This window comes from Rhinoraja longicauda, chromosome 22 (assembly GCF_053455715.1).
Source record: "Rhinoraja longicauda isolate Sanriku21f chromosome 22, sRhiLon1.1, whole genome shotgun sequence".
Classification (NCBI taxonomy): Eukaryota; Metazoa; Chordata; class Chondrichthyes; order Rajiformes; family Arhynchobatidae; genus Rhinoraja; species Rhinoraja longicauda.
In genome coordinates this window covers 15204830-15232199 of record NC_135974.1, presented here as the reverse complement: position 1 = coordinate 15232199, position 27370 = coordinate 15204830, and the positions used below count along the sequence as shown (strand labels likewise).

Below are 27370 nucleotides of genomic sequence, written 5' to 3'. Positions count from 1 at the left end.
ATGAACGACAGGTTGCCCAGCCTAACGGTGCCCAAAAGGATGAAAAGCGAGGTGTATATTTGTTGTCCAATGTCTATTGCAGCTTATGCTGATTTACTTTAGTTAATTATTGTCACATGTACCGAGGTACAGTGAAAAGCTTTTTGTTGTGTGCTTTCCAGCCAGCGAATCAAGCCGTCAACCAATGTAGAGTAACAGGCTGTAACATTTAGTGTAGGATAAAGTTTGATTAAAGATAGTTGGAAGGTCATCAATGAGGTAGATCGAAATGGTAGCTTAAAATAAATAACTATTGAAATGGTTTAAACATTTCTGATCTGTGTTTAAAAAAACCCGAAAGGGAGCTTTGACTGTAAAATGCTGTTTGTGTAGCAAGTGGGTTAATCTCTTATTACCTTTACGCGCCAAGTCTGTAGCACTGTGTGTATTGCTTTACGCGCCAGTCCGCGACTGATAGCGCTTTGTTCCCGGGGGGGGGGGCTCGCTCGGATGCAGTTAGGGTTGCCAACTGTCCCGTATTAGCCGGGACATCCCATATTTTGGGTTAAATTGGTTTATCCCGAATGGGATTGCCCTTGTCCCGTATTGTGCCCTTGTCCCGTATCTGCGCTGTGGGCCCCGACACTGTAGGAAAAAAAACTACAGATGCTGGTTAAAATCAAAGGTAGACATGAAATGCTGGAGTAACTCAGCGGGACGGGCAGCAGCTCGGGAGAGAAGGAATGGGCGATGTTTCGGGTCAGGACCCTTCTCCAGACTGAATTTTTTTAACTAAAATACTTTATTTGTGAGTGTTGTTTTGCACAAGCCAATCTTACCCTTCTCTCCCCACCCTCTCCCCAGCCCCACGACAGTCCCGACTGAGATTAAACGGCCCCTGTAACGCAAGGCTCAGTTTGGGCACGGCGATCTGGGGGTGAGTCTTGATCCCCGGCGCTGTGTGGGCCGCCACATCCCACCGGTCGCTCCGCACTCCGTCCCGGCTCAGTGATGCTTCAGGTCCGGCTTCTCCTGCGGCCACTCCGCCTCTTGTTCCGAGGGGGCCCCCTGATGAAGCCCCAGTCCACGCTGATGGGCTGCCCGACCAGCTCCAACCCGTTCAAACCCTCCATGGTCGCCCGCGCCTCCGTGTCGCCTAGGTCTCATACTCCCCAGAGCGTAGCCCGTGAGGTAGCCGGTGTGCCGGTCCACGTTGAGGTGCAGGTTCTTGATCTCACCGTACTCGGCAAACTTGTCGTGGATGTCTTTCCTCCTCAGTGGCTTCCTCGTGGGCCCCGGTCACAAACAGGATCCACCCGTCCACCGAGCGTTGAGGGCCTGGCTCGTCGCCGTCTTGCTCCATGGAGTCGTAGTCTTCTCGCAGCCTGGATCGAGCGCCTTCCTTCAGTTTGTGGATACTTTCGTCGCCCTCGTTGTCCATGGCGAAGTCCTCGCCGCCAGCCTCATGGAGGTTGGGTGACGTTTCGGGTCGAGACCCTTCTTCAGACTGAGGAACCCGGCCCCCGGCCCGGGTGGCCGCCATTGGTGGAGCAGGAGCACGTGGCCGCTGGCTGGGTGAGGTTACGTGGGGCGCGCCACCTTGTCTCGTATTTGGGAGTGAGGAAGTTGGCAACCATAGATGCAGTCCGTTACCATTGGTTGTAGTTTGAACTTGGGAGCAGCGCTATTGGCCAGGACCTACTGGCGGTTACTTCAACAACTTGTGTAAAGGCTGGCACCAGTAAGCCAGAAGTTAGTTCATGTACGAGAGGGGTTCATCGACGAGCTGAGTCCTGATCAGGGCACCAAGACCTGGCTTGGCTGGCGGTGAGGGGAGCCCTCTCAGTCAGATCCTTCCTGCACCGCCGGAACCTCACTACCAGCGCACTATGCCTCCGGGACGGCTGCTACGGAGAGGAGACTGTGGCCCACCTTTTCACAGAGTGTGGATTTGCCAAGAGAGTCTGGAGAGGTCTGCAGGGGCCCCTGTCACGATTCATTCCGAGCAGCTCCGTCACAGAGGACTCTGATCTACGGACTGTTCCCAGGGACGCATTCCGAGACTGACACCGAGTGCTGCTGGAAGGTCATCAACTCGGTGAAAGACGCTCTTTGGTCTGCCCGAGCTTTGTTGGCCTCCCAGCAGAGCGAGATGTCCGTCAAGGAATGTTGCCGACTGGCCCGCTGCAGACTGCAGGAGTACGTGCTGAGGGACGCACTGAAGCTTGGTGCAGCCAACGCTAAGGCCCTGTGGGGGAGGAGCACAGTCTAGGGTCCTTCCGCTGCTGGACATGGGGGGGCAGGGTGTGGTGGAGAGAGACGCCCCTCCAAATAAGGGATACTGGGTAAATGTAAATGTAAATGTCTAAATGAATGCCTGTATCGAATGTAACCTCCGGAAATGTCGGATGGGCTTGTTTAAAAAAATATGTTTTGTGAATGATATTTATTATTTGAATAAAGTATTTTTTGATTAAAAAAAAAAAGAAATCAGGGCCATGATTTGAGGCAAAGAGAGAGAGAGGGGTGTGCTGTTTTAAAATGGACCTCGCGCATACCAAGACAAGTATTGTTTTTGTTCTCTTGCCAATAAATCTGATGTGTTCATGTACAAGCGCTGCGGCCGGAGGCAGAGAGAGAGAGAGAGAGAGAGAGAGAGAGGTGTGCTGCTGCAAAACTGGACGGCGCGCATACCGAGACAAGTATTGTTTTTGTTCTCTCTTGCCAATAAAACTGATTTGTAACTAAAAATACGAGTGAGCCTTTTTCTGTTCTACTAGTCAGATCCTTGAACTAGTCCGTTCCCTTGCAACAATTGGCGTAGTCGGCAGGATCTGATGAATAGAAAATGTTTGGTAAAAATAAATAGCAAACGAGATGGCGCTGGTGCAGGCCAAGCACGGTGGTGCTGGTGCAGGCCAAGCACGGTGGGGCTGGTGCAGGCCAAGCATGGTGGCACTGGTGTATACCAAGCACGGTGGCACTGGTGCAGGCCAAGCACGGTGGCACTGGTGCAGGCCAAGCACGGTGGCACTGGTGCAGGCCAAGCACGGTGGCACTGGTGTATACCAAGCACGGTGGTGCTGGTGCAGGCCAAGCACGGTGGGGTTGGTGCAGGCCAAGCATGGTGGCACTGGTGTATACCAAGCACGGTGGTGCTGGTGCAGGCCAAGCACGGTGGGGCTGGTGCAGGCCAAGCATGGTGGCACTGGTGTATACCAAGCATGGTGGCACTGGTGTATACCAAGCACGGTGGCACTGGTGCAGGCCAAGCACGGTGGCACTGGTGCAGGCCAAGCACGGTTGTGCTGGTGCAGGCCAAGCACGGTGGGGCTGGTGCAGGCCAAGCACGGTGGCACTGGTGTATACCAAGCACGGTGGGGCTGGTGCAGGCCAAGCATGGTGGTGCTGGTGCAGGCCAAGCATGGTGGTGCTGGTGCAGGCCAAGCACGGTGGGGCTGGTGCAGGCCAAGCACCCCCGCAACAATCTGCAGCCGCTCGTCACCTTGGCATCAACAGACAAAACTTCAGCAGTGTGGGACAGTGAAACTGGTGAAACAATCAAGAGGCTTAAAGGTCACACATCCTTTGTGAACTCGTGTTATCTTGCCTGACGGGGACCACAGTTGGAAGAAACAGTGAAGCTATGGGACATTCGGAAGAAGGCTGCAATCCACACGATTCAAAACACGTACCAAGTACTGGCAGCAACGTTTAATGACACAAGCGATCGGATTATCACTGGTGGTATTGCTGACGGCATTAAGGTTTGGGACCTCCGACAAAACAAGTTAAATTCTACCATGCCTGGTCATACAGACTCGGTGACTGGTTTCACCCTGAGTGGGGTAAAAGAGAACATCACCAACCTTGCTGCCTGTCGGGACAGTCTTGTTGGCCATAATATTACGACGTTGTATGTGCGGATTGGCATCACGACCGCATGTACTTTACTGCAGCCTGTGGGCCAGATGTGATGAGGTAACGCCTGCGGGCCAGATGTGATGAGGTAACGCCTGTGGGCCAGATGTGACGAGGTCACGCCTGCGGGCCAGATGTGATGAGGTAACGCCTGCGGGCCAGATGTGACGAGGTAACACCTGCGGGCCAGATGTGATGAGGTAACGCCAGCGGGCCAGATGTGATGGTAACCAGACTGTTCGAGGGGTGGAATGTTACATGAGAATTTTGGTCTCCAAATTTGAGGAAGGATATTCTTGCTATTGAGGGCGTGCAGCGTAGGTTTACTAGGTTAATTCCCGGAATGGCGGGACTGTCGTATGTTGAAAGACTGGAGCGACTAGGTTTGTATACACTGGAATTTAGAAAGATGAGAGGAGATCTTATCGAAACGTATAAGATTATTAAGGGGTTGGACACGTTAGAGGCAGGAAACATGTTCCCAATGTTGGGGGAGTCCAGAACCAGGGGCCACAGTTTAAGAATAAGGGGTAGGCCATTTACAACAGAGATGAGGAAAAACCTTTTCAGTCAGAGAGTTGTGAATCTGTGGAATTCTCTGCCTCAGAAGGCAGTGGAGGCCAATTCTCTGAATGCATTCAAGAGAGAGCTGGATAGAGCTCTTAAGGATAGCGGAGTCAGGGGGTATGGGGAGAAGGCAGGAACGGGGTACTGATTGAGAATGATCAACCATGATCACATTGAATGGCGGTGCTGGCTCGAAGGGCCAAATGGCCTACTCCTGCACCTATTGTCTATTGTCTATAATTTCCCCGAACAGTCTGACCCGTAGCGCTGTGGCCGATAGCGCTGTATTTAGAACCCATTGCGCTGCAGCCGACAGCTCTTTGTTTAAATTCCCATGTGTTAAACTGACAGCGCTCTGTTTAAACCTTTGTGCGCCAACCTAGCAGCGCTGTGTGTATTACCTTTAAGTGCCAAGTCTGTAGCGCTGTGTATATTGCTTTACGCGCCAGTCTGTGGCAGATAGTGCTTTGTTCCCGGGGGGGGGGGGGGGGGGGGTGGAGAGAGAGGGAATGTCAAGGTTACTTGAAGTTAGAGAAATCAATATTCATACCACTGGGCTGTAAGCGGCCCAAACAAAATATGAGATGCTGTTCCTCCAGTTTGCATTTTGCCTCCGGACAATGGAGGAGACCGAGGGCAGAAAGGTCTGTGTGCGAATTGGAAGGAGAATTACAGTGTTTAGCAACCAGGAGATCAGGTTGGTCCAGACGGACTGAGCGAAGGTGTTCAGCGAAACGGTCACGCAGTCTACGTTTGGTCTCGCCGATGAATAAGAGTCCACATCTTGAACAACGGATACAGTCGATAAGGTTGGAGGAGGTGCACGTGATCCTCTGCCTAACCTGAAAGCACTGTCGGGGTCCCTGGACAGAGTTGAGGGAGGAGGTGTAGGGACAGGTGTTGCATCTCCTGTGGTTGTCGGGGAAAGTATCTGGGGAGGGGGTGGTTTGAGTGGGAAGGGGTGAGTTAACCAGGATAGACTGATTGAAGATAGACTGGATGGAAGGAAGTGACGAGCCTGTGATGGACTGGGTTGTGTTCACCACTCTCTGCAGATTCAGGTGGTCAAGACCGAGCATTTACCAGACCAGGCTGAGATACATCTCGTCAAAATACTTTTTAATTGCGCACCTATGGAAGAAACCCTGTAGGCACGTTGAACCTTCTCAGACGCTGATCTGGTTGTTTCTTGATCACCGCATCACCCAGATGTGACCAGGTTAGGTTGCTGGTGATATAGATTTCTAGGTATTTGAAGCCATCAACCATCTCTATGGCAGCTCCGTTGACAAGGACTAGATTGTGATCAAACCGCGGATGAACACAACCGTGTCATGGAATCATGAGCACCAGAACCTGCCCTTTGGTCCAATTTGTCCACACCGATCAAGGCACCCAACTAAGCTATTCACAATTCCTCATGTTTGACTCGTATCTTTCTAAACCCTTCCGATCCAAATCCCTGTCCAAGAGTCAACAACCAACTCCTTTCTGAAGGAAGGAACTGCAGATGCTGGTTTAAAATGAGAAATTATAGATGGTGTTATAGAACAATAACATTATGAATTCAATACAGCTGCTCCTCAACTTACAATGCTTCGACTTACGATATTTTGACTTTACAATGGTGCAAACACTGGCCAATGGCAGTGAGCAGCAGCTCGCCTCCGGTCACGTCATCGGGTGTATTTAAATGCATTTTCGACTTGCGATATTTTCGGTTTGCGAGGGTTTATCAGAACGTAAGTTGACAATAGACAATAGACAATAGACAATAGGTGCAGGAGTTGGCCATTCAGCCCTTCGAGCCAGCACCGCCATTCAATGCGATCATGGCTGATCACTCTCAATCAGTACCCCGTTCCTGCCTTCTCCCCATACCCCCTCACTCCGCTACCCTTAAGAGCTCTATCCAGCTCTCTCTTGAAAGCATCCAACGAACTGGCCTCCACTGCCTTCTGAGGCAGAGAATTCCACACCTTCACCACTCTCTGACTGAAAAAGTTCTTCCTCATCTCTGTTCTAAATGGCCTACCCCTTATTCTTAAACTGTGGCCCCTTGTTCTGGACTCCCCCAACATTGGGAACATGTTTCCTGCCTCTAATGTGTCCAATACCCTAATTATCTTATATGTTTCAATAAGATCCCCCCTCATCCTTCTAAATTCCAGTGTATACAAGCCCAATCGCTCCAGCCTTTCAACATACGACAGTCCCGCCATTCCGGGAATTAACCTAGTGAACCTACGCTGCACGCCCTCCATAGCAAGAATATCCTTCCTCAAATTTGGAGACCAAAACTGCACACAGTACTCCAGGTGCGGTCTCACCAGGGCCCGGTACAACTGTAGAAGGACCTCTTTGCTCCTATACGCAACTCCTCTTGTTATGAAGGCCAACATTCCATTGGCTTTCTTCACTGCCTGCTGTACCTGCATGCTTCCTTTCATTGAGGAGCAACTGTATATATATACTGTTGAGTTGTAAGCTGCCCAAGTGAAATATGAGGTGCTGTTCTTGCTGATGTCAATCTCCCAATTCTTGACCTTGGGTTGTTCAGCTGCTCAGTTGAGCGCCAGCACCAAATTTGATTCCAGTGTAACAAATCTTCCAAAGGTAAGCACTCTGAAGTGTGTGCCATGATTGCCCATGGGGACGGTGAACATTCAGTTAAATGATCTCCGCTGAGCCATTAACACAGGTCCTGGATGTTTCTGGTCAAGTGAGTTAACACAGAACTAGCGTGATCAATGGTTCATGGGCCGAAGGACCTGTTTCCATGTTGTTTTTCTAAATTAAATTAGGGCGGCACAGTGGTGCAGCGGTAGAGTTGCTGCCTTACATCGCCGGAGACCTGGGTTCGATCCTGACTGCAAGTGCTGTCTGTACGAAGTTTGCAAGTTCTCCCTGTAACCATGTGGGTTTCCTCCTGGTGCTCCAGTTTCCTCCCAAATTCCAGAGACGTGCAAGTTTGTAGGTTAATTGACCTCTGTAAATTGTCCCTCGTGTACAGGATAGAAGTGATGTCCAGGTGATTGTTGGTCGGTATTGACTCGGTGGGTCAAAGGGCCTGTTTCCATGCTGTTATCTTTAAACTGAACTACACTAAACTGAACAAGTAAGGAATGTTCCTGCTGGAGGATTACATTGTCCCTCCCCATTTTTGTCTGCAACACAGAGTCCCGTCCAAATAAAAAGTCACTTGGTCAGAGTTATGCAAAATCATGTTCCTGGATAAATTCAGCAGAGGTGCTGGTGGTGAGATGGAAGGAGCAATAATTTGGATGTCCCAGTGTGTATCTGTTCTAAGATTTCTCTGTTGTTACAGGAGCTTGTGATCCCCTTCATAACAGATGAAGTCCTGCAGAACAGTAGTCTCATCCAGTGCCTGACAGCTGCAGCCAAAGATGCTGCCCTCCTTCAGGGAGTCCTTCCGAGGACAAAGGAGGATCCAGACAGCAGTGAGGTCGGTTCTGGTGGGAGTGGCCTTTTAATTTGGGCAGTACGTTTATACTCGTGGTCAAATTTGCAAATCAATCCGACATGTATTCTCCCTAAATTGCTCCTGTTAGCTTCTACGATACGATCATCATAATCATAATCGAAGTCGTAATTTATTCATGTTTTGTAACATACGAGGAATTTGGTTTGCCATACAGTCACACCAAAAAAGCAACAAGACACATAAAAATTTGACATAAACATCCACCACAGCGACTCCTCCACATTCCCCACTGTGATGGAAGGCAATCAAGTCTTATCTTCTTTCCTCCTTTCCTCCTCCGATATGATATACAATACAATACGATAAACTTTATTTATCCCAGGAGGGAAATTGATCTGCCAACAGTCATAAAACACAAGATACATGAAACATGAAATTAAAGTGTTGAGTGGAAAGGATTGGGGATGTGCAAAGATTTGGGTGGGGGCGGGGAATCAGTCCACCCCATGACAGAAGGGGGAGGGGTTGTACAGTTTGATAGCCACAGGGAAGAAGGATCTCCTGTGGCGTTCTGTCCTGCATCTTGGTGGGACCAGTGTATTGCTGAAGGTACTCCGCAGGTTGACTAGTGTGCCATGGAGAGGGTGAACTGTATTATCCAATATTCTTCGCAGTTTGAAATGCATCCTCCCCTCCATCCCTTATCCTCCCCTCCATCCCTTATCTTCCACAAAGCCACAGAGTCCCACAGCTACCTCGACTACACCTGGTCTTTCAAGGGGACTGTCCCTTGCTCTCAGTTCCCCTGTCTTTTCTGCACCTGCTCCCAAGATGAGGCTTTCCACTCTGGGACATCTGCGAGTCTTCTTTCTTCAGTAAAGTTGGTTTCCCCTCATTGCTGTGAAAATGGCCCTCACCTATCTCTCCCAGGGTCCTGATCTCCCTCCCCCCTCCCACACCCCCCCACCCCACCCCACCCCCCCCCCCTCCCCTCCCCCTCCCCTCAGATAGAACAAAGATAGAATTCCCATTGGTCAGCTTTCACCCAACCACCCTCCGTATCATAAGTCTGGAGAAGTGTCCTGACCTGAAATGTTGTCCGTCCATCCCCCTCCGCGGATGCTGCCCGAACCACTGGGTTCCTCCAGCAGGTTATTTTTTACTCAAGATTCTAGCATCTGCAGTCTCTTGTGTCTCTGAGATTCTACAACCTATTACCTATTTATACTTTTTTATCGTACTGGGAATGGAAAAAGAGTCTATGTATATGGATCATTGGGATTGGAGTGGCCGGGTATTGTGGTCAGTCTGGATAAGGGGTAAGTGCTCATTTCGATGCTATTCATTTCTGATTCTAGAAGAGGCCCCAGACATACTTGAGGGGCTGAGTGGCCAGCTCCCACTATTTTCTTATGTGCTTTAGCATAAAGTCCCTCCTTTTTTTAAATTCTTATACTATATTTAAGGCACAATTAAAATGCAACTTGTTTAAGTATTTAGGAGCTAGGTCCACCACCAATGTATTGTCTCCTGATCTCGAAACACGAACTTGAAAAACTGTTACCATCACTTCCAAATTTTGATTTCCAGTATTTGTAAATGTCCTTTCGTTGGGTTCTGTACTAGATTATATTGTATTGCTGATCATTTTAGTGTCTCACATACCTAGTGTAATGGATCTTTCACCTCTTCCCTTCTAGACGATCAACTATGCTCCCTTCACCCTGTTCCCATCGCCGGTACCAACAAGACTCTTCACCCAGGCATTTGAGGTCCAGCACAACTTCAACGTGCTAGTTGATAAAATCAGCATGGATTCAGAATTTCTAAAAAAAAGCGCTGGCAAGGTGAGACTCCAATGATATGATACACAAAAAAGAAAGGGGGCCCTCCAATGTTACGAAGGGGGTTGCATTCACAGAAATCTGTCCTTATCGCCATATTCTGTAACGTGAAACCACATCATCAGTGCATGCGTCAAGAGACGCAAGTTGAATAAAAAATAAATTTTGTGGTGGTTTTTCCACATTCATTCTGAGAGAGCAAATGTTATTTCACACTAGACCAAGTGGACCCGTTGGGCCCAAACCTCTCCTGCATTGGTGCAACACCCTCTCCTTTCCCCCCTCCCCCTCCCCATCCTCTCCCCACTTCCCCTTCCCCCTCTCCATCCCCTTCAACCCCCCTTATCCACCTTCCTCCCCCCTCCCTCCCCCCCCCCCCCCACCTCCCTCCCCCTCCCTCCCTAGGAGATAGATTTAAACTTTAAAATGTGAATAACTTAAAAAATATAACCGATTTGAATAAAACTACTTGCTTTACCATTAAAGCGATGACGGTGAGTAAGGTGGGCCTAAAATTGTCAAGCTATCGTGTACCGTTTTGGCTGTAGTTCGATCACAAATAAACAAACAAACGAGTTTTAGTATATAGATGTGGAATTTCTGGCCAGTGACGTGTGAAATCTTTTCGAGAACATTTCTGTCACCTAAGTGGCTGTTGTGCAGGAGTTGCCTGTGCAGTTGTACAAAGTACTTTGTGCATCGGCTGTCTGGACTGTCTGTGGTTTTGCGTTAGTTGCAGGTTTACCCTGTGTTCTCTATTCCTCTCTTCCACATTCACTTGCTTCATTTCTCTTGTCCCCTGGAGCCTTTTTAAGCGGTCATAGGTTTAAACCCAATGAGGTTAAAATTGTTTAACAACAATTCCTATCTTGACAGGGTGGGCATTTCTGAACCACATCCTGAAAATGCTGGAGATTATGTGGTTCAGTGTCATTTTTTGGGACGCAACAGCAAAGAGCTGTGGTGTGTTTTCTACTACAGTCGTGCCATATAAGTGAACGTAACTATTTTAACGTGGTAACGGGTAGTGGGAGACAAGAGACGGCAGATGCAGGAATCTAGAACAAACCAAGTGCTGGAGGAATTTGGTGGGTCGGCAGCACCTGTGGGGGAAAATGGAAAGATTACATTTTGGGTTGGGACCCTTCTTCAGACTGATGGAATAGAGGAGAGATAGCTGGTAGAAAGAGGGGAGGGGAAGGCATAGGGCAAGGACTAGTGATAGTTGGAGCCAGGTGAGGAGAGTTGATCGGCAGAATGGACAACTGGGAGAGGGTGGGAGGGGGATGGGGATAGTAACTATGGCTCAGGAGAGACGAGACAACTCGGTGCAAATGATGGAAACTGAGAAGGAAGGAAGGTGGGGAGTGAAATGTAGAAGCAGAGGGAGGAGTGGAGGGTGGAAGGGAATGGTGGGGTGGGCAGGGAAAGAACAGGAAGGGATGTGACAATAGCTTCCTGGAAATACCAAGGCTTGGGCTCATTGAACTCGAGGAGAATGAGGGGTGGCTGTATTGAGATTCAAGGTCGTTGTTATGCATGTGCTGATGGCAGATGCTAAACAAAAACAGAACATGGGGAAATTCTCAGCAATTCAGGCTGCATCTGTGGGAAGAGAAATGGTTAATATATGACATTGGGAAATGTTTGTCAGAACTGGGAAGGAGACGAAAGAAGCTTGGAGACGCAATGAACTGCAGATGCAAAGCACAGTGCTACATGAACTAGGCAGGGCAGGCAGTATTTGAAGAGAGAATAGACAGATGCCACAGGTTTGGACCTCTTCTCTCTTCCCCGCCCCCCCACCCCCCTTCAGACTGGAGGAGGTCTCATCCCGAAACGTCACCTATCCCTTTTCTCCAGAGGTGCTGCCTGACCCGCTGAGTTCCTCCAGCACTCTGTGTCTATATTTACTTATCAAACACATGCTGTCTTGAGCTTCCTATTAGCAAGGTCGTAAAAATATTGGTGAAATGTGTATGGAATTGGGCCTGTGGGTCAAGGCATGAACTATGTCTAAAGTATTACATTAAATGTAATTGAACTTTGTTGTGGTTGTTTAATTGCTGCAGTCTTATCAAATATGTTTTCGGTGCTGCCTTTTCCAGCACTGTAAAAGCAGATGAATTTACAGCTCGCCTGTTCAGCATCTACAATCAGGTGCTTGAAGAAGGAATTGTCCAGGTAATGGATTACATTTTGTGCTGAATAGCAGAGGACCTTCTCAAAAAACATCCAATTATTTTATATCTGTCAAAAATTAGAACTTTTGGTGCAAAAAACACAATCAGTAAGAGTGCGATGAAGTGCTGTTGATCTGCGGGGAAAGCCTTCAGCAATGTTAAGAGGCACAAGTCTGCAGATGATGGAATCCTGAGAGAGAAAAAAAAATTAAAATCTGCTGGAAGAAATCAGCAGATCAGGCAGCATCTGTGGAGGGGAATGGACAGGTAACAGTTGTGTCAGAACCCTTTTTCAGGCCTGGGAGGGAGGTTGGTGGAAGAAAGATGTGAGGGGAAGAGTTCTTGCCCCACCCCTTTCTCTCATCTCTTTCCATCAGTAGCAGGATAATCATTCCCAATGCTGGGTCTCCACCAGAAAAGTCGACAAATCCTCCCCCCCCCTGCCCCCCCCACCCCCCCCCCCCCCACCCCCCCCCCCCCCCCCCACCCCCCAACCCCCCCCCCCCCCCCCCTCACTGCACAGATGATTTGAGTTCCTCTGGAGGTTAGTTATTTTGTTTCGGATTCCAGCTCCTGCGGTCTTTTGCGTCCCGAGTTAATGCTTCAAATTGGTGACTTCTGCTATGCATGCAAGTGCAACTTCAGCTGATTTTCAAAAACGCGGGCACTTTCTTCAAACCTGCACGCCGGGAAATGTTCCATGTGGTAACGCTCGTGCTTTTGCATAAACTTGGGTCCAATCATTTTTATTTTATTCCCCTTGTTCAGCCCATAACTCTGGGTGTGAACCGATCAGACTACATGTTTGACAAAAGACACTGTGAGGTTGCCACTCTGAAACAGATGGAGATTAACACCATCGCTGCCGGCTTGGCAGGGCTGGCTTCCAGGATGCCTGAAGTACATCAGTAAGATTCGGCGTGAGGGGCGTTCTGTCCATTTAGTTCATGTTGGTCTTCCCTTTTGTGTACAGGGTCTTGGTCTCCTCCTCCCATGTCGCATCCGTCCATATGGGGCATGCAATTCGGGGGCGGCACAGTGGCACAGTGGTGGAGTTGCTCCCTTGCAGCTCCAGTGACGTTCTCCCTGACTGCATGTGCTTTCTCCAGTTTCCTCCCACACTCCAAAGACGTACAGGTTTTTAGGTTAATTTGGCGCCTGTAAAAATTGTAAATTGTCCCTCGTGGATAGTGCCAGTGTACGGGGTGATTGCTGGTTGCCGTGGACTCGGTGGGCAGAAGGGCCTGTTATGCTGTATGTCTAAAATAAAAACAAAATAGCTCGATCATCCCGCTGATGGGCGCTGTGCGGAGGTCATGATTTGGCTTCAACAAGATCCCAAACCAACCAAGCAGTGGTCAGACTGAAAGTTGTTGCCTGGTCTGTTTCTTGTTTGGTGGCACAGTGACGCAGTCAGTGGAGCCGCTGACTTGCTGCTCCAGCGGCCTGGGATCAGTCCTGATCTCCAGTGATGTCTGTGTGGAGTTTGCACGTTCTCCCGGTGATCGAATCGGTTTCCGTTGGTTTCCTCCTCCGTCCCAATGCTCTGCCGATGGCAGGTTAATTCTAAACTGGCCCTAATAGGTGAGTAGTAGTGGGACTTGATGGGAATTAGTGTAGGACTGAAGGAAATAGGTCAGTGTGGGCTTGGTGATCTCAGGGGACTGTTTCAGTGTTGTATGGCATTGCAATCTTTGAAAGATTTGTGCAGGTAGACTATCAGATTTTGCCTCTATTTAATGGACTTGTGTGTGTTAATTTTATGGATGGTTTACTATTTTGAAAGAATTGAACAGTGTACTTAGAGTCATCGACCAAACTACAGCACGGAAAGGGGCCATTTGGCCCAACTCATCCACATCGACCAAGATGGCCCATCAAAGCCGGTCCCATTTGCCTGCATTTGACCCATATCCCCCTAATATTTCCTAATTACCTGTCCAAGTGACTTTTAAATGTTGTTATTGTACCTGCCTCAACTACAACCTCTGGCAACTCGTTCCATGTACCCACCACCCTCTGGGAATGAAAATGTTGTGCCTCAGGTCCTATTAAATCGTTGCCCTGTCACCTTAAACCTATGCCCTCCGGTTCTGGATTCCACTACCCAAGTAAATGTCTGCATGAATTCACCCTATCCATTCCACTTGTGATTTTATGCAAGTTAATTTATCCTCCTATATTTCACGTAGGCATGTATTGAACTGCTGGGGAAAACCTGACGAAGCCGCAAAGATCCTGAATAACAAAGCAGTGGAAGGGATTTGCAAAGGCATCACTGAAGCTTGCCAATTGTATGGGTCACATGAGTGAGTGAGTACTATTCAACGGTGAATGGAAATCAAAAGGACTGTTGATACTGAGAAATCTAAGCTAAAATACTCAACAGGTCAAGTAGATCAGTGCAAAGGGAAACCAAGTGGGTATTCCAGATGAAGGGCCTTTCATCAGAACTGGGTATGGTAAACAAACCTGAAGTCTGATTTTTATAATCCTGAAAGATAGACACAAAATGCTGGAGTAACTCAGCGGGACAGGCAGCATCTCTGGATAGAAGGAATGGGTGACGTTTTGGGTCGAGACCCTTCTTCAGTCTGAAGACGGGTCTCGACCCGAAATATCACCTATTCCAGCATTTTGTGTCCATCTTTGATGTAAACCAGCATCTGTAGTTCCTTCCTGCACATTTTATTATCACTAGTTGTTTAATTTAGTTATTGTCATATCTCCTTCACTCCAGGAAAACAGTATCACTCCAACCAATTTCTTGTCAGAATTTAAGCCCTTCAGTTCCAGCAATGTCCTTTTGAATCTCTTCTGCACTCTCTCTTGCTTAATGACATCTGTCCTAGAGTATGGCGACCAGAACTGCACACAACATTGTAGATGTGGTCTTGCCAATGAGTTGTATAGCTGCAACCCAACTCTTGTACTCGATGCCCCATCAAATGAGGGAGAGCATGTCACCACTTTGTCACTGCCTTCTCTCCCCTTGTCATTGTTAATGCTTAGTTATTTAATTGTCACGTGTACCGAGGTACAGTGAAAAGCTTTTTGTTGCATGCTATCCAGCCAGTGAAAGCACTATACATGATTACAATCAAGCCATCCACACTACGTATACAGGATAAAGGGTATAATGTTTAGTGAAAGATAAAGTCTTGTAAAGTCCTATTAAAGATAGTTCCAATGTCTCCAATGTGGTAGATAGGAGGTCAGGACCGCTCTCTAGTTGGTGAGAGGATGGTTCATTTGCCTGATAACAACTGGGAAGAAACTGTCCCCGAATCTGGAGGTGAGCGTTTTCAAACCTCTGTACCTCGTGCCTGATGGCAGAGGGGAGAAGAGGGAAGATTATATGAGAATATGCCACACCAAATAACATTAATTATCACATGAATGAGGAAAACCCATTGACAGGATTGGCTGGTACAAGTTGTATAATACTGACCAGCAGTATTTTGTTCTTTGCATTCAGGGCAGTGGTTCTCTTCCTGGTTGAGAGAGTCCCGAGGAATATATTTGACCAACGCTGTTTGGAAATGAAGCTTTGGGAAAGGTATGTGTCCACAGGGTGAAGTTATCTGTGTATTTTCCGTTTGTGGCTCATTGTTATGTTTACTTATTGGTTGCGTTGGTGTTCCTTGCCTTGTTGATCTGAATCTCGGCACGGTGGCGCAAGGGACGGCACAGTGGCGCAGCAGTACAGTTGCTGCCTCACAGCGCCAGAGATCCAGGTTCGGAGTTTTTGTACAGTTTGCCCGTGACCGCGTCAATTTTCCCCGGGTGCTGCGGCTTCCTCCCACACTCCAAACACGTGCACGTTTGGAGGTTAATTGGCTTTGGTGAAAATTGTAAATTGTCTGTAGTGTGTGGTGTGTGCCATTGTAACAGGGGCGGCACGGACTCGGTGGGCCGAAGGGCCTTTTTCTGTGCTGTATCTATAAACAAAGCAAAAAATCTCAGCACAGACGAGTTTTAAACAAGCCAAACCTTGTGAACCACGTTTGATGGTCCAACATCAGTCAGAGTTGTAAATCTGTGGAATTCTCTGCCTCAGAAGGCAGTGGAGGCCAATTCTCTGAATGCATTCAAGTGAGAGCTAGATAGAGTTAAGGATAGCGGAGTCAGGGGGTATGGGGAGAAGGCAGGAATGGGGTACTGATTGAGATTGATCAGCCATGATCACATTGAATGGCGGTGCTGGCTCGAAGGGCCGAATGGCCTCCTCCTGCACCTATTGTCTATTGTTTATATAACATGAAGGCACAGCATGTTAATGCTGATTTTCTTTTTTGCTCAATTTGTGTACGTAATCTTTTGGAACCAATGGTTGCACAATTAGTGGTGGAACATTTAAAGCAAAGCTGGAGAAATGGATTCAAATCCTATCGTAGCAGAAGGAGATGTTAAATTCATAATTAAATATAGTTTTAGAGTCATATATACAGCACGGAAACGGGCCCTTCAGTCCAACTTCCCCATGCCCACCAAGACGGCCCATCTACACGAGTCCCACACTGGACACAAAGTGCTGAAGTAACTGGCAGTATCTCTGGAGAACATTGATGGGTGATGTTTTGGGTCGGGGCCCTTCTTCAGGCTGATTCATACCGCACAATCAATCTGAAGGGTCCTGCATGCATTGTCAACTATCCATATTCTCTGGACATGATGCCTGACCCACTGGTTTACTCCAGCATTTTGGTTCCTGTACTGTTGTTCGGTAATGGTGTATACCATGTTACTAATGTCCTGTACTCATCCTTGCATTTTGAATGCATTATTGTGCTGAGGGAGTCCTAGTCACTGTCAGTACACTAATGGCATGACAAACAAAAAGATAGAATTTGTGCTTAAGAAAAGTATGGGGAAAAGCATAAAGTGCAAAGTCAGCCCTATCACCTTGTGTCTTTCTGTTTTTTTAATTTAGTCGGTGCTTTGGGAGTGTCATTTATATGCACTGTCGGGCTATTAATACTTTCATTACTTTCTATGACAGGAATCTTTGTGTGATAAGGAGGCACATGCTTGAAATATACGAGAGAGCGACCTTGGACGACAGCAAAAGACTTCTGGTGTGAGTTTCTGCCTAGTTGACACGAGTTGCCTGAATAACTATAAGAAGTTGGTTGACGTCAGTTTTAAATGTTGTGGATGATGACTGAGTCATTTCTTGCTAGAGTGGAGAGGATTGAGAAGTTCCCCAATCAATCCAGGATGACTTCACGACTTTCAATGACTCAGTGGTCCTGTGTACATACATTGCACCTTCTGATAATCCGAGTTCTTTACCTTCAGTCTGAATAAGAACACACGTAATACTGGATGAGCACATCAGATTTATTCCACAGTGGGGTTCTTCCCGTGTGGATCTCCAGACACAATACTAGTGTCTGAAAAGATTTCAACTCAGGAGAGGGGAAGAACAACTTTTCCACGATTGTTTACTTTTTTATACAGAAAGGAAAAAGGGGTGGTAACAGATAAAATTACAATTCTAATACTACTGTTTAGGACACAGGCTCACACTATCAGACGAAGGGAGTCATTTAAGAACAAAGGATCCCTATGCTTCTCTGTCTACTCCCTATTACTCCTAAAGGGACAAACACATTCCATTCCCAATGATAACATTTCTACCACAAGCATCCATCTTACTGCTTTCTACTGAAAATAAGCATCCATTTTATATTAGCTAATAGCATAGATTCTCACTTCCCAATCCTTCGGTCACTGCTCATATCCCAGCTTTGTTTGAGAGGACTAGAGTCACAGAGTGGAAACAGGCCCTTCGGCCCACGAGTCCCTGCCAACCAGCAATCCCTATACATTAGCACTATCCTCTACACAAGGGACAATTTACAATTTACAGGAGCCAATTAACCTACAAACCTGTATGTCTTTGGAATGTGGGAGGAAACCGGAGCACCTGGAGAAAACCCATGCGGTCACAGGGATAATGAACAAACTCTGAACAAACAGCACCCATAGTCAGGATCAAACCCAGGTCTCTGGCGCTGTAAGGCAGCAACTCAAAAGTCAAGTCAAAGTCAATTTTATTGTCAATCCTCAGCCAGTTTACACAGACAGAAAATCGAAATACCGTTTCCCACAATCCCGAGGAACAAAGTGCATAAAACTAAGTTAAAATTAAAAAGGCACAGCAAACAACAATCAACATAAAATATAAAATATAGTCACTTCAAATGCGTTAAAAAAAATTTTTTTAAGTGTCTGGTGCTGGATGTGCGTGTGTGTGGGGTGTTAAAGTCCAGGTCCAATAGGGGCAGGGGAGAGAGGAGGAAGGGAGGGGAGAGAGTTCAGCATCCTGACAGCCTGGTGGAAAAAACTGTTCTTTAGTCGGGTGGTGCTTGACCTCAGGCTGCGAAACCTTCTCCCTGAAGGCAGGAGGGTGAAGAGGCTGTTGGAGGGGTGGGAGGGGTCACCCACAATGCTCAATGCTTTGCGGGTGAGACGGGTGGTGTAAAGGACCAGGAGTGTTGGGAGTGAGGCGCCAGTGATCCTCTCAGCAGTGTTCACTATGCGCTGCAGGGTCTTGCGGCTGGAGGCTGTGCAGCTGCCGAACCACACAGTGATGCAGCTGCTGAGGATGCTCTCGATGGCGCCTCGGTAAAAAGTGTACATGATGGGTGTGGGGGCTCCCGCTCTCTTCAGTTTGCGGAGGAAGTAGAGGCGCTGCTGGGCTTTCTTGGCGATGGACGTGATGTTGTTGCTCCAGGAGAGATCCTCGGTGATGTTCACCCCCAGGAATTTGGTGCTGCTCACCTGCTCCACAGCAGCACCATTGATGGTCAGTGGGTGGGGGTGTTGGGTGTGCGTTCTCCTGAAGTCGACAACAATCTCCTTTGTTTTCTCCACATTCAGGAAGAGATTGTTGTCTGTGCACCACGCGGCCAGCTGGTCCACCTCCTTCCTGTAGTGGGTCTCGTCGTTGTTGCTGATGAGACCCACCACTGTTGTGTCATCCGCAAACTTGACGAAGTGGTTGGAGCTGAAGGTGGGTGTGCAGTCGTGGATCAGCAAGGTGAAGAGCAGGGGGCTTAGCACACATCCTTGTGGGGCACCCGTACTCAGCGTGATGGTGTCCGATGTGTTGCTGCCGACCCGTACAGACTGGGGTCTGGCAGTGAGGAAGTCCAGCAGCCAGTTGCAGAGAAGGGGGCTGAGGCCCAGATTTGTTAGTTTACAAACCAGCTGCTGGGGGATGATGGTGTTGAATGCTGAGCTAAAGTCTATGAACAGCATCCTAACATATGAGTTTTTAGTGTCCAAGTGGGTGAGGGCTGGGTGTAGAGCAGAGGAGATGGCATCCTCAGTGGACCGCTTAGCTCGATATGCAAACTGAAACGGGTCCAGGGAGGGGGGGAGGTTGGATCTGATCTGCTTCATGACCAGCCTCTCGAAGCACTTCATGATGGTTGAAGTCAGCGCTACAGGGCGGTAGTCGTTGAAGCAGGATGGAGAAGACTTCTTGGGCACGGGTATGATGGTGGTTTCTTTGAAGCACAAGGGAACAACAGCCTGGCTCAGGGAGATGTTGAAGATGTCTGTGAGGACATCTGTGAGCTCAGCTGCGCAGTCTTTTAGCACACGACCAGGAATGTTGTCAGGTCCAGAAGCTTTCCGGGTGTTAATCCTTAACAGTGTGCTCCTCACACTGCCTGGAGACAGACAACTAGCCTGGTCGTTGGGGGGGGGAGTTGTTTTCTGCGCAGGTGTGTTGCTCTGTGCTTCAAAGCGTGCGAAGAAGCCGTTGAGGTCGTTCAAGAGAGAGGTGTCACTGTCACAGGTCTGTGGTAAGGGTTTGTAGTCCGTGATAGTCCTAATACCCTTCCACAGGCTCTGTGTGTCTCTGCTGTCACTGAAGTGGGCTGTGATGCGCCGGGTGTAGTGTTGTTTGGCTTTCCTGATGCCACTGGAAAGGTTGGCCCTGGCTGCTCTGAGACCGGCTGGATTGCCCTCTCTGAAGGCAGTTGCGGACCCTCAGCAACCCATGGACCTCCCCTGTCAGCCATGGCTTCTGGTTAGCCCGGATGGTGATGGCTCTGGTGTGGGTCACATCGTCAATGCATTTGGTGATGTAGCCTGTAACTGTCTCTGTGTATTCCTGAATGTTGGTTGTGTTGTTGTATGTTGCTGCCTGCTTGAACATGTCCCAGTCTGTAGTCTCAAAGCAGTTTTGGAGTGCAGCTGTGCTGTCCTCTGACCACACACGTACCTCTTTTGAAACCGGTTTGGTGACTTTCACCCGGGGTCTGTATGCCGGTTTCAGCAGAACGGTGAGGTGATCAGAGAGGCCGATGTGGGGGAGGGGGGAAGCCTTGTATGCTCCTTTGATGGTCGTGTAGACAAGGTCCAAGGTGTTGTTTTCTCGTGTTGGGAAATCAACATGCTGGTATACTTTGGGCATGACAGTTTTTAGGTTAGCATGGTTGAAGTCCCCAGCTATGATGAGAAAGCCATCTGGGTGTGCTGTCTGCTGCTCAGAGATGGCCCGGTACAGTTCGCAGAGTGCCTCCTCTCTGTCCTTGTTGTTGGAACTGGGAGGGATGTAAACAGCGACTAACAGGATAGCTGTTAGCTCCCTCGGGAGGTAGAAAGGTCGGCACTTCACAACCATAAACTCCGCCAGCGGTGAACAGTGTTTGTAGACCAACACAGCGTCCCGACACCAAGCATCACTGATGTAAACAATCACACCGCCGCCGCGAGTCTTCCCCCCGCTAACCGTAGCTCTGTCCGATCGGTAGCATGTTAGCCGGTCGAGCTGAACAGCGGAGTCCGGGATGTTGTCATTAAGCCATGTTTCCGTAAAAACGTAAACACAGCATTCCCTCACCTCACGCTGGGTCGACCGGAGAAGTCTTATAGTGTCCATTTTATTATCCAGTGAGCGTACATTAGCCATTAGCATGCTCGGAATAGCCGGTCTGTGTGGGCTAGCCGCTAGCCTAGCCCGGATGCCTCCGCGCTTACCCCTCTTCTGCTTCCTCTCACACCGCCTGCGGCGTCTCCTTTCCAGCCGGGGGGCAGCACTCGAGGCCGAGGTCGAGGTCAGGCAGAGTATTCTGAGGCCGCTAAGTTCCTCTGCAAGCGTAGCGTCCAGTGTTGATGATGTTGTTTTCTTGTCCAGCAAGAACTCACGACTATACTGTCTACTGCTGACTGTCCAGAGTTGTTGAAGTGACAAACATGACGAACTTGAAAAAACATTAAAAACACTCGAAAAGTCGGGAGAGTGTGGGGCCGCTGCATCTGCACGCGCTGCCATTTTGTCTACCGCTGCACCACTGTGCTGCCCTAAAGTTGTTTTAGATTCTGTTTCATTTGTTCTATCAAATGACACCAGCTAAATTAATCAGACAACTGCAAAACAGTTATATGCTCCACTGTAAGAGTTAATTCTGTAGAAACCATTTTGTGCTAACTGGAAACCATTTTGTGTTAACTGTGGCATACATTTTGAGCTGAATTTGCTCTTTAAGCTGAAAAGTTGTCGTGGGAAGTAATCCTTCACAGTCCTGGGCACATGCAGATAAGAAGCTGCTTCCCAAGGTTTAGAAGTTGTTTTTCTGGGTTTGCTGTTGAGGACTGGACATTCCAATGTTCTGAACTAGATGCTATGGTGCCTCCTTATCGCCTTCTAATCATCTTTGCTATGCAACTCCCCTTTACTCCCCTGTACTCCTGTTTGACTCCGTAACAATTAAAAGAACTATACTATGCGATCTGTACTATGTTATTGTTAAGACTAGATGATGTCATGTAACTGTGGAAAATGACTGTGCTGCTGCTTTGTGCTGCTTTGAGCTGTATAAATATTGCCTGTACTCGGGGTATTCTTTGAGAGGACAGAAGCAGGTGCTTGAGTGAACAACAGTGCACTCAGGTCTCTGTGTCTTCTCCCACCTTGGTGTTAAAGTAAAAGGTTTTGTCAACTGAGTCTTGTGTTCTTTGAATTATTTCTTAGATAAGTCTAGCTGATAGCGGTAGCGCAGCGGTAGAGTTGCTGCTTTACAGCGAATGCAGCGCCGGAGACTCAGGTTCGATCCTGACTACGGGTGCTGCACTGTAAGGAGTTTGTACGTTCTCCCCGTGACCTGCGTGGGTTTTCTCCGAGATCTTCGGTTTCCTCCCACACTCCAAAGACGTACAGGTATGTAGGTTAATTGGCTGGGTAAATGTAAAAATTGTCCCTAGTGGGTGTAGGATAGTGTTAATGTGCGGGGATCGCTGGGCGGCACGGACTTGGAGGGCCGAAAAGGCCTGTTTCCGGCTGTATATATATGATATGATATGATATGACTCTCACACCACTGCATCTCGAACTAATGACTAACATACAGATGCAAGTAAACATGGTTTAATAAATTGGCCTTCTTTCTATGTAAAGGTACACATTCCACATTTGGATTATGTTCATTTTCATATTTTATAAGACAACACGTGTGTCTGCACCTTGCACAAAATGCGTTGCTGTTACTTTACTTGTCGAGGCTACTCTAACAGCACCTCCCAAGCAAACAACAAGGCCAGCAAATGCACAGGAATACCACCACCCCGATGGCACCCAAGCCAGGCGACTCTGTGCGTGCTGGTCACAGAAATGCATCTGCAATCACGCATTACAATCGCACCACCCATTTACACCTCTACTGCAACAGCAGCATTTCTTACTTTAACTATGCTCCCTTTATCGTGTATCTGTAAACTTTTGGATGACTCGATTGCAATCGCATATCGTCTTTCCATTGACTGGTTAGCACGCAACAAAAGCTTTTCACTGTACCTCCGTACATGTGACAATAAACTAAACTAAACTAAACCTCCAGGGTCCAGTCTATGCTTGAGATGGAAATGCATCGCCGTTCCTTCATGGTCACTGGGTCTAAAAGTCTACCCCATAGCCCAGTGGGAGCAGCTCACCAGCAGCCCTGCAGCGGGTAGCCACATTCTCCCACTACACTCTCGAGGACAATGGGCAGCGGGCAAATAAAGGTCGGTCTTGCCAGGCATACCCCAGACGCTGAGAACTTTCCAGTACTTGTCGATGATAGTGTTCTGACAGTTGCCTGACTAACTCTATAATCCGAAAATGTCAGGAAAAACTCAGCAGGTCAAACAGCATCAGTGGAAAGAGAAACTTCTCATATTTCAGCGATTCGATTAATTGACCCGATTAATTGATCCTTCCTTTGTCCCGCCCCCCTGACATCAGTCTGAAGAAGGGTCTCGACCTGAAACGTTACCCACCCATTCCTTCTCTCCCGAGATGCTACCTGACCTGCTGAGTTACTCCAGCATTTTGTGAATAAATACCTTCGATTAATTCTATTGTTTTTCATTGATTTTTAATTTAGTTTTGGAAAGTTTTGTAACGTCAGTCTATGTTGTGTTGATGTTTAGAGATGGATATGAAGTTGCAGTTGTCGTACTGGATACAGTCCAGATGATTACCTGAGTGAAGAGGTTGGTGTGTTTATTTTTAAACGACCCATTTTAATGCATATTCATTTATAGCTAGGGCTGTAATCATTGCTGCCCTTTTAAACTCATTTTCAATTTGTTGCATCTCTGGAGAGAAGGAATGGGTGACGTTTCGGGTCGAGACCCTTCTTCAGACTGGTGAAGAAACGTCGCCCATTCCTTCTCTCCAGAGTTGCTGCGTGTCCCACTGAGTTCCTCCTGCTTTTTGTGTCTATCTTCAGTTAGAAGTTCTAACAGCAGTTCCTTCCTACACATTCTTGAGTGGTATTCTTGCAACGGCTTGTCCATGGGGTCAAGCGTTGGCTGCATTTTGTACGAGCTTGGGCAAGAGTGTGGTGTCCACACAGCCGCCAATGTGACAGCTTCACTGAAATTGTTACCGGATGTTGAATGAGGAACTCTCGGCACATTTAACCACTTTGCACATTGTGTAGCCCTGTCCTGCAGGGTTGCAGACCCAGGGCTGGCAGGTGGGCTCAACCTGTGTAGCTCTTTCCTAACCAGGCTGGTCAAAGGGGGCTCCTTCATTGATTTTAATTGAGGGAATTCTTTGGGGGGGGGGGGGGGGGGGGAATGACAGACATGAGTCATTCGCTCTTCAAATCGGTGCCTTTTTGTGTTTGTGTCACTGAGTAACATACTCAGAATTGTGACCGTATGAAAATTGGCTCATAGGGCCCCATAGTAACTGGTATCTGTACCTATGTTATTCCAGTGGATGGTGGCAACATTGAAATGCAAATAGTTTAAAGAGATAGTATGCAAAGAGGCCCTTCAGCCCACTGAGTCCACTCCCACCACTGATCACCAGTTCACACTGGCGTTATATTGTCCCACTCCTTATGCATTCAGTGCAACTTACAGAGGGCCAATTATCTGACAAAGCCACACCAAACTGGAGCACCCGGAGCAAACCCACCCGGTCACGGGGAGAACGTGCAAGTTCCACTTACACAGCACGAGAGGTCAGGAACGAACCCGGGTCTCTGGCGCTGTGAGGCAGCAGCTCTACCCGCTGCCACTCAACCAGCTATGCCTCTGTGCCGCCCATTTCAGAAACTTTGTGTAATCATTTTAAGTGATTCGTGATTAGTCAGGGTGTCAGAGGATAAGGGGAGTAGGCAGGAGAATGGAGTTAGAAGGGAGAGATATATCAGCCATGATTGAATGGCAGAGTAGACTAGATGGGCCGAATAGCCTAATTCTGCTCTTATCACTTATGACCTTAAGATTAAGGATAATGGGAATTGTAAATTATGAACAGTGGCAAGAGGGAGTGAACAGTAAGTTTAGAACTGATATATAATAATTGACATCTATTTAACATGGTATAATGTATCTGTTTAATCTTTATTGTAGTGCTGGCTTGCACGACTGATGATTGAGCGTTCCATGGCAATTAAATGCCCGAATATCGCCACCCACCTCGTGGGCACCAAGAAGATTCAACAGGAATTGGTGTGTGAAGGAGTCCTTGAGAACTACCTGTCAGAGGACCCGGCTGCTGTTGAACGAATCCAGGACACTTTTGAGGGCCTCTACAGTCTTGACAAGGTAGTCTAGATAATGCCTGTATCGGTAAGGCACCAGAAGGTGGAAATGCATCCCACAAAAAACACTGAACAATAAAATTGTGGCGGGAACGTTTACCAATGGTCAAGAATCATGAGTATTTTATGGTCATATGTCCTAAAAAACGCAACGATGAAATTCTTACTTTCAGTAGCACAACAAATGGTACTCTGTAAAACAACATAAAACGTTCAATGAATATATGTGTATGGGTGCGAATGTATATGTGTGTGTATATATATGGGTGTGTATTTATTTATTTTTTAATACATAGAAGTACATTAAATAAACAAACAACAATAGTGCAAAGTCAAAAACAATGCCCCCAAGTCTATGTCACCCAGAGCTTATTTGGAGGTTGTAGTGTTTAATAGCTTGATGAATGTAGGGAAGAAGCTGCTCCTGAACCTGGACGTTTTTTAGTTTTCAGGCTCCTGTACCACCTTCCTGATGGCAGGAGTGAAATGATAGTGTGGCCAGGGTGGTGTGGGTCTCCGATGATGTTGGCTACCTTTTTGAGGCAGAGACTCTTGGAGATGGCGGGGAGGACAGATCCCGTGATTTATTGGGCAGTGTTCGCCACTTTTTGCAATCTTCTTTTTTCCTGGGCGCTCGAGTTGCCAAACTGGGCCGTGATGCCACCGGTCAACATGCTCTCTACTGTACACCTGTACAAGTTCAAGAGAGTGTTCTCTTGAACTTCTCCTGGAGCAGAGGAGGGGAAGTTTTTGGGACACCTGTGAATATTGAGATGGGAGTCATGTTAGCAAGTGGAACTAATATTTACTGATCTTTTTGTCGTAACCGTGTGTATCAGAAGTTTGTTAATAACTTAAACTAAAACTCTCTCTGTGACAGTCCCGAGGGTGATGAAATAATAGCTAAAGCACTGCAGGACCCGGAAGCCTATGTGCTGAAGCCACAACGAGAGGGAGGAGGTGAGATGGCGCCTTCTCTTTGTAAATTGAAGAATGAGATTTCCTCTAAATTTCACATGAACTAGAGTCCTTAAGCTAGGGTACTGTTCGGTTCGCCACTACCTCATTGAAGACAGTGGACATTGTCTATGAACTACAATGCTGAGAAACAGCGACTCTACCACTGTGCCACTGTGCTGCCCTGTTGAATGATGGAGCAGGAGTGAGGGAATAGAAGCAGTAGGCAACAACTTGTTGTGTTTCTGACTAAAATACAGCAGATCTTGCCAGTTACCAGCCTGAACTTGTATCAGGTACAGGTTAGGCCACATGGTAAGCATTGTGACCATTATGATACGCTGGAGCATTGTAATTTGGTCACCACCTCTCTGGATGGGTCTTGGGGGAGATGCTGAAGATGTTGATTGGATTGACTGAGGATTGATTGGAATGGTTCCAGAGATCAGGGAAAATGTCAGACTGGAGACGTTGGCATTGTTCACTGGAGAGCAAAGGAGGTTGATAGGAGATTTGATAGAGTTGCACTGGATCGTGACTGGTGTAGATGTAGAGGGCAGCCATTGCCCCAAGTGATCAGTTCAGTCAAAGAAAATATGGATATCAAATGAACGGATAAAACTTTGGAGATAGACACAAAATGCTGGAGTAACTCAGCGGGACAGGCAGCATCTCTAGAGAGAAGGACTGGGTAATGTTTCAGGTCAAGACACTTTTTCTGACTTGTGTGTGTAACTCGTACTATTTGTGTTGCTGTTAGGAAACAACATTTTCAGTGAAGAACTCGTGCATGTTCTTGGGAGTATTAAAGGTGATTCACAGAGATCGGCCTATATCCTGATGGACCGCTTCAAACCGCAGGTGGTGAAAAATTATTTGCCTTGGAATCGCAACAACGATTTCTTTTGGCTGTCAGAAAATGGTAAGCAAGCAAAGAAAATAACCAAAAATAAAGCAGATGTAATCTCAAAGGAACTGCAGACGCTGGTTTATAACAAAGATAGACATACAAGACTGAGGAAGGGTTGCGACCCAAAATGTCACCTATCCAGAGATGCTACCTGACCCACTGAGTTACTCATTTTGTGTGTGTCTTTAAAAATAATGCTGAGCTCAGTAGGCTCGGTAAGTGGGGAAAGAACATAGAATGTAGAACTGAACAGCGCGGGGACAGGCCCTTCAGCCCACTATGTCTGTGCCCAACAATATTTTAAGAAAAACTAATCTCATCTGCCCGCACTTAATCCCGTTAATGTTTCAATGACCTGACTGGGTAACTGGAGGAGGGGGTTGGTGGAAATACAGTGGATGTAATAGTGTGGATTTTCATGGTGTGGATTGGTGAGCAGTGGTGCTTGTTAATGTTGACTCTTGCGTTTCACTCTTGTAGGAATTGTAATCGACTGTCCATGA

The 27370-nt window shown here is 47.6% G+C and overlaps 1 protein-coding gene across 1 annotated transcript; it reads left to right on the top strand.

Moving 5' to 3' along the window:
• On the top strand, nt 1–27370 carry LOC144604588 (glutathione synthetase-like). The gene is given in 14 exon segments (XM_078419209.1): nt 1–51; nt 7799–7933; nt 9613–9746; nt 11853–11940; nt 12708–12847; nt 14132–14248; nt 15418–15498; nt 16942–17019; nt 23370–23389; nt 23392–23432; nt 24810–25005; nt 25880–25960; nt 26718–26879; nt 27348–27370. Coding segments are annotated over 14 exon segments (1347 nt in total).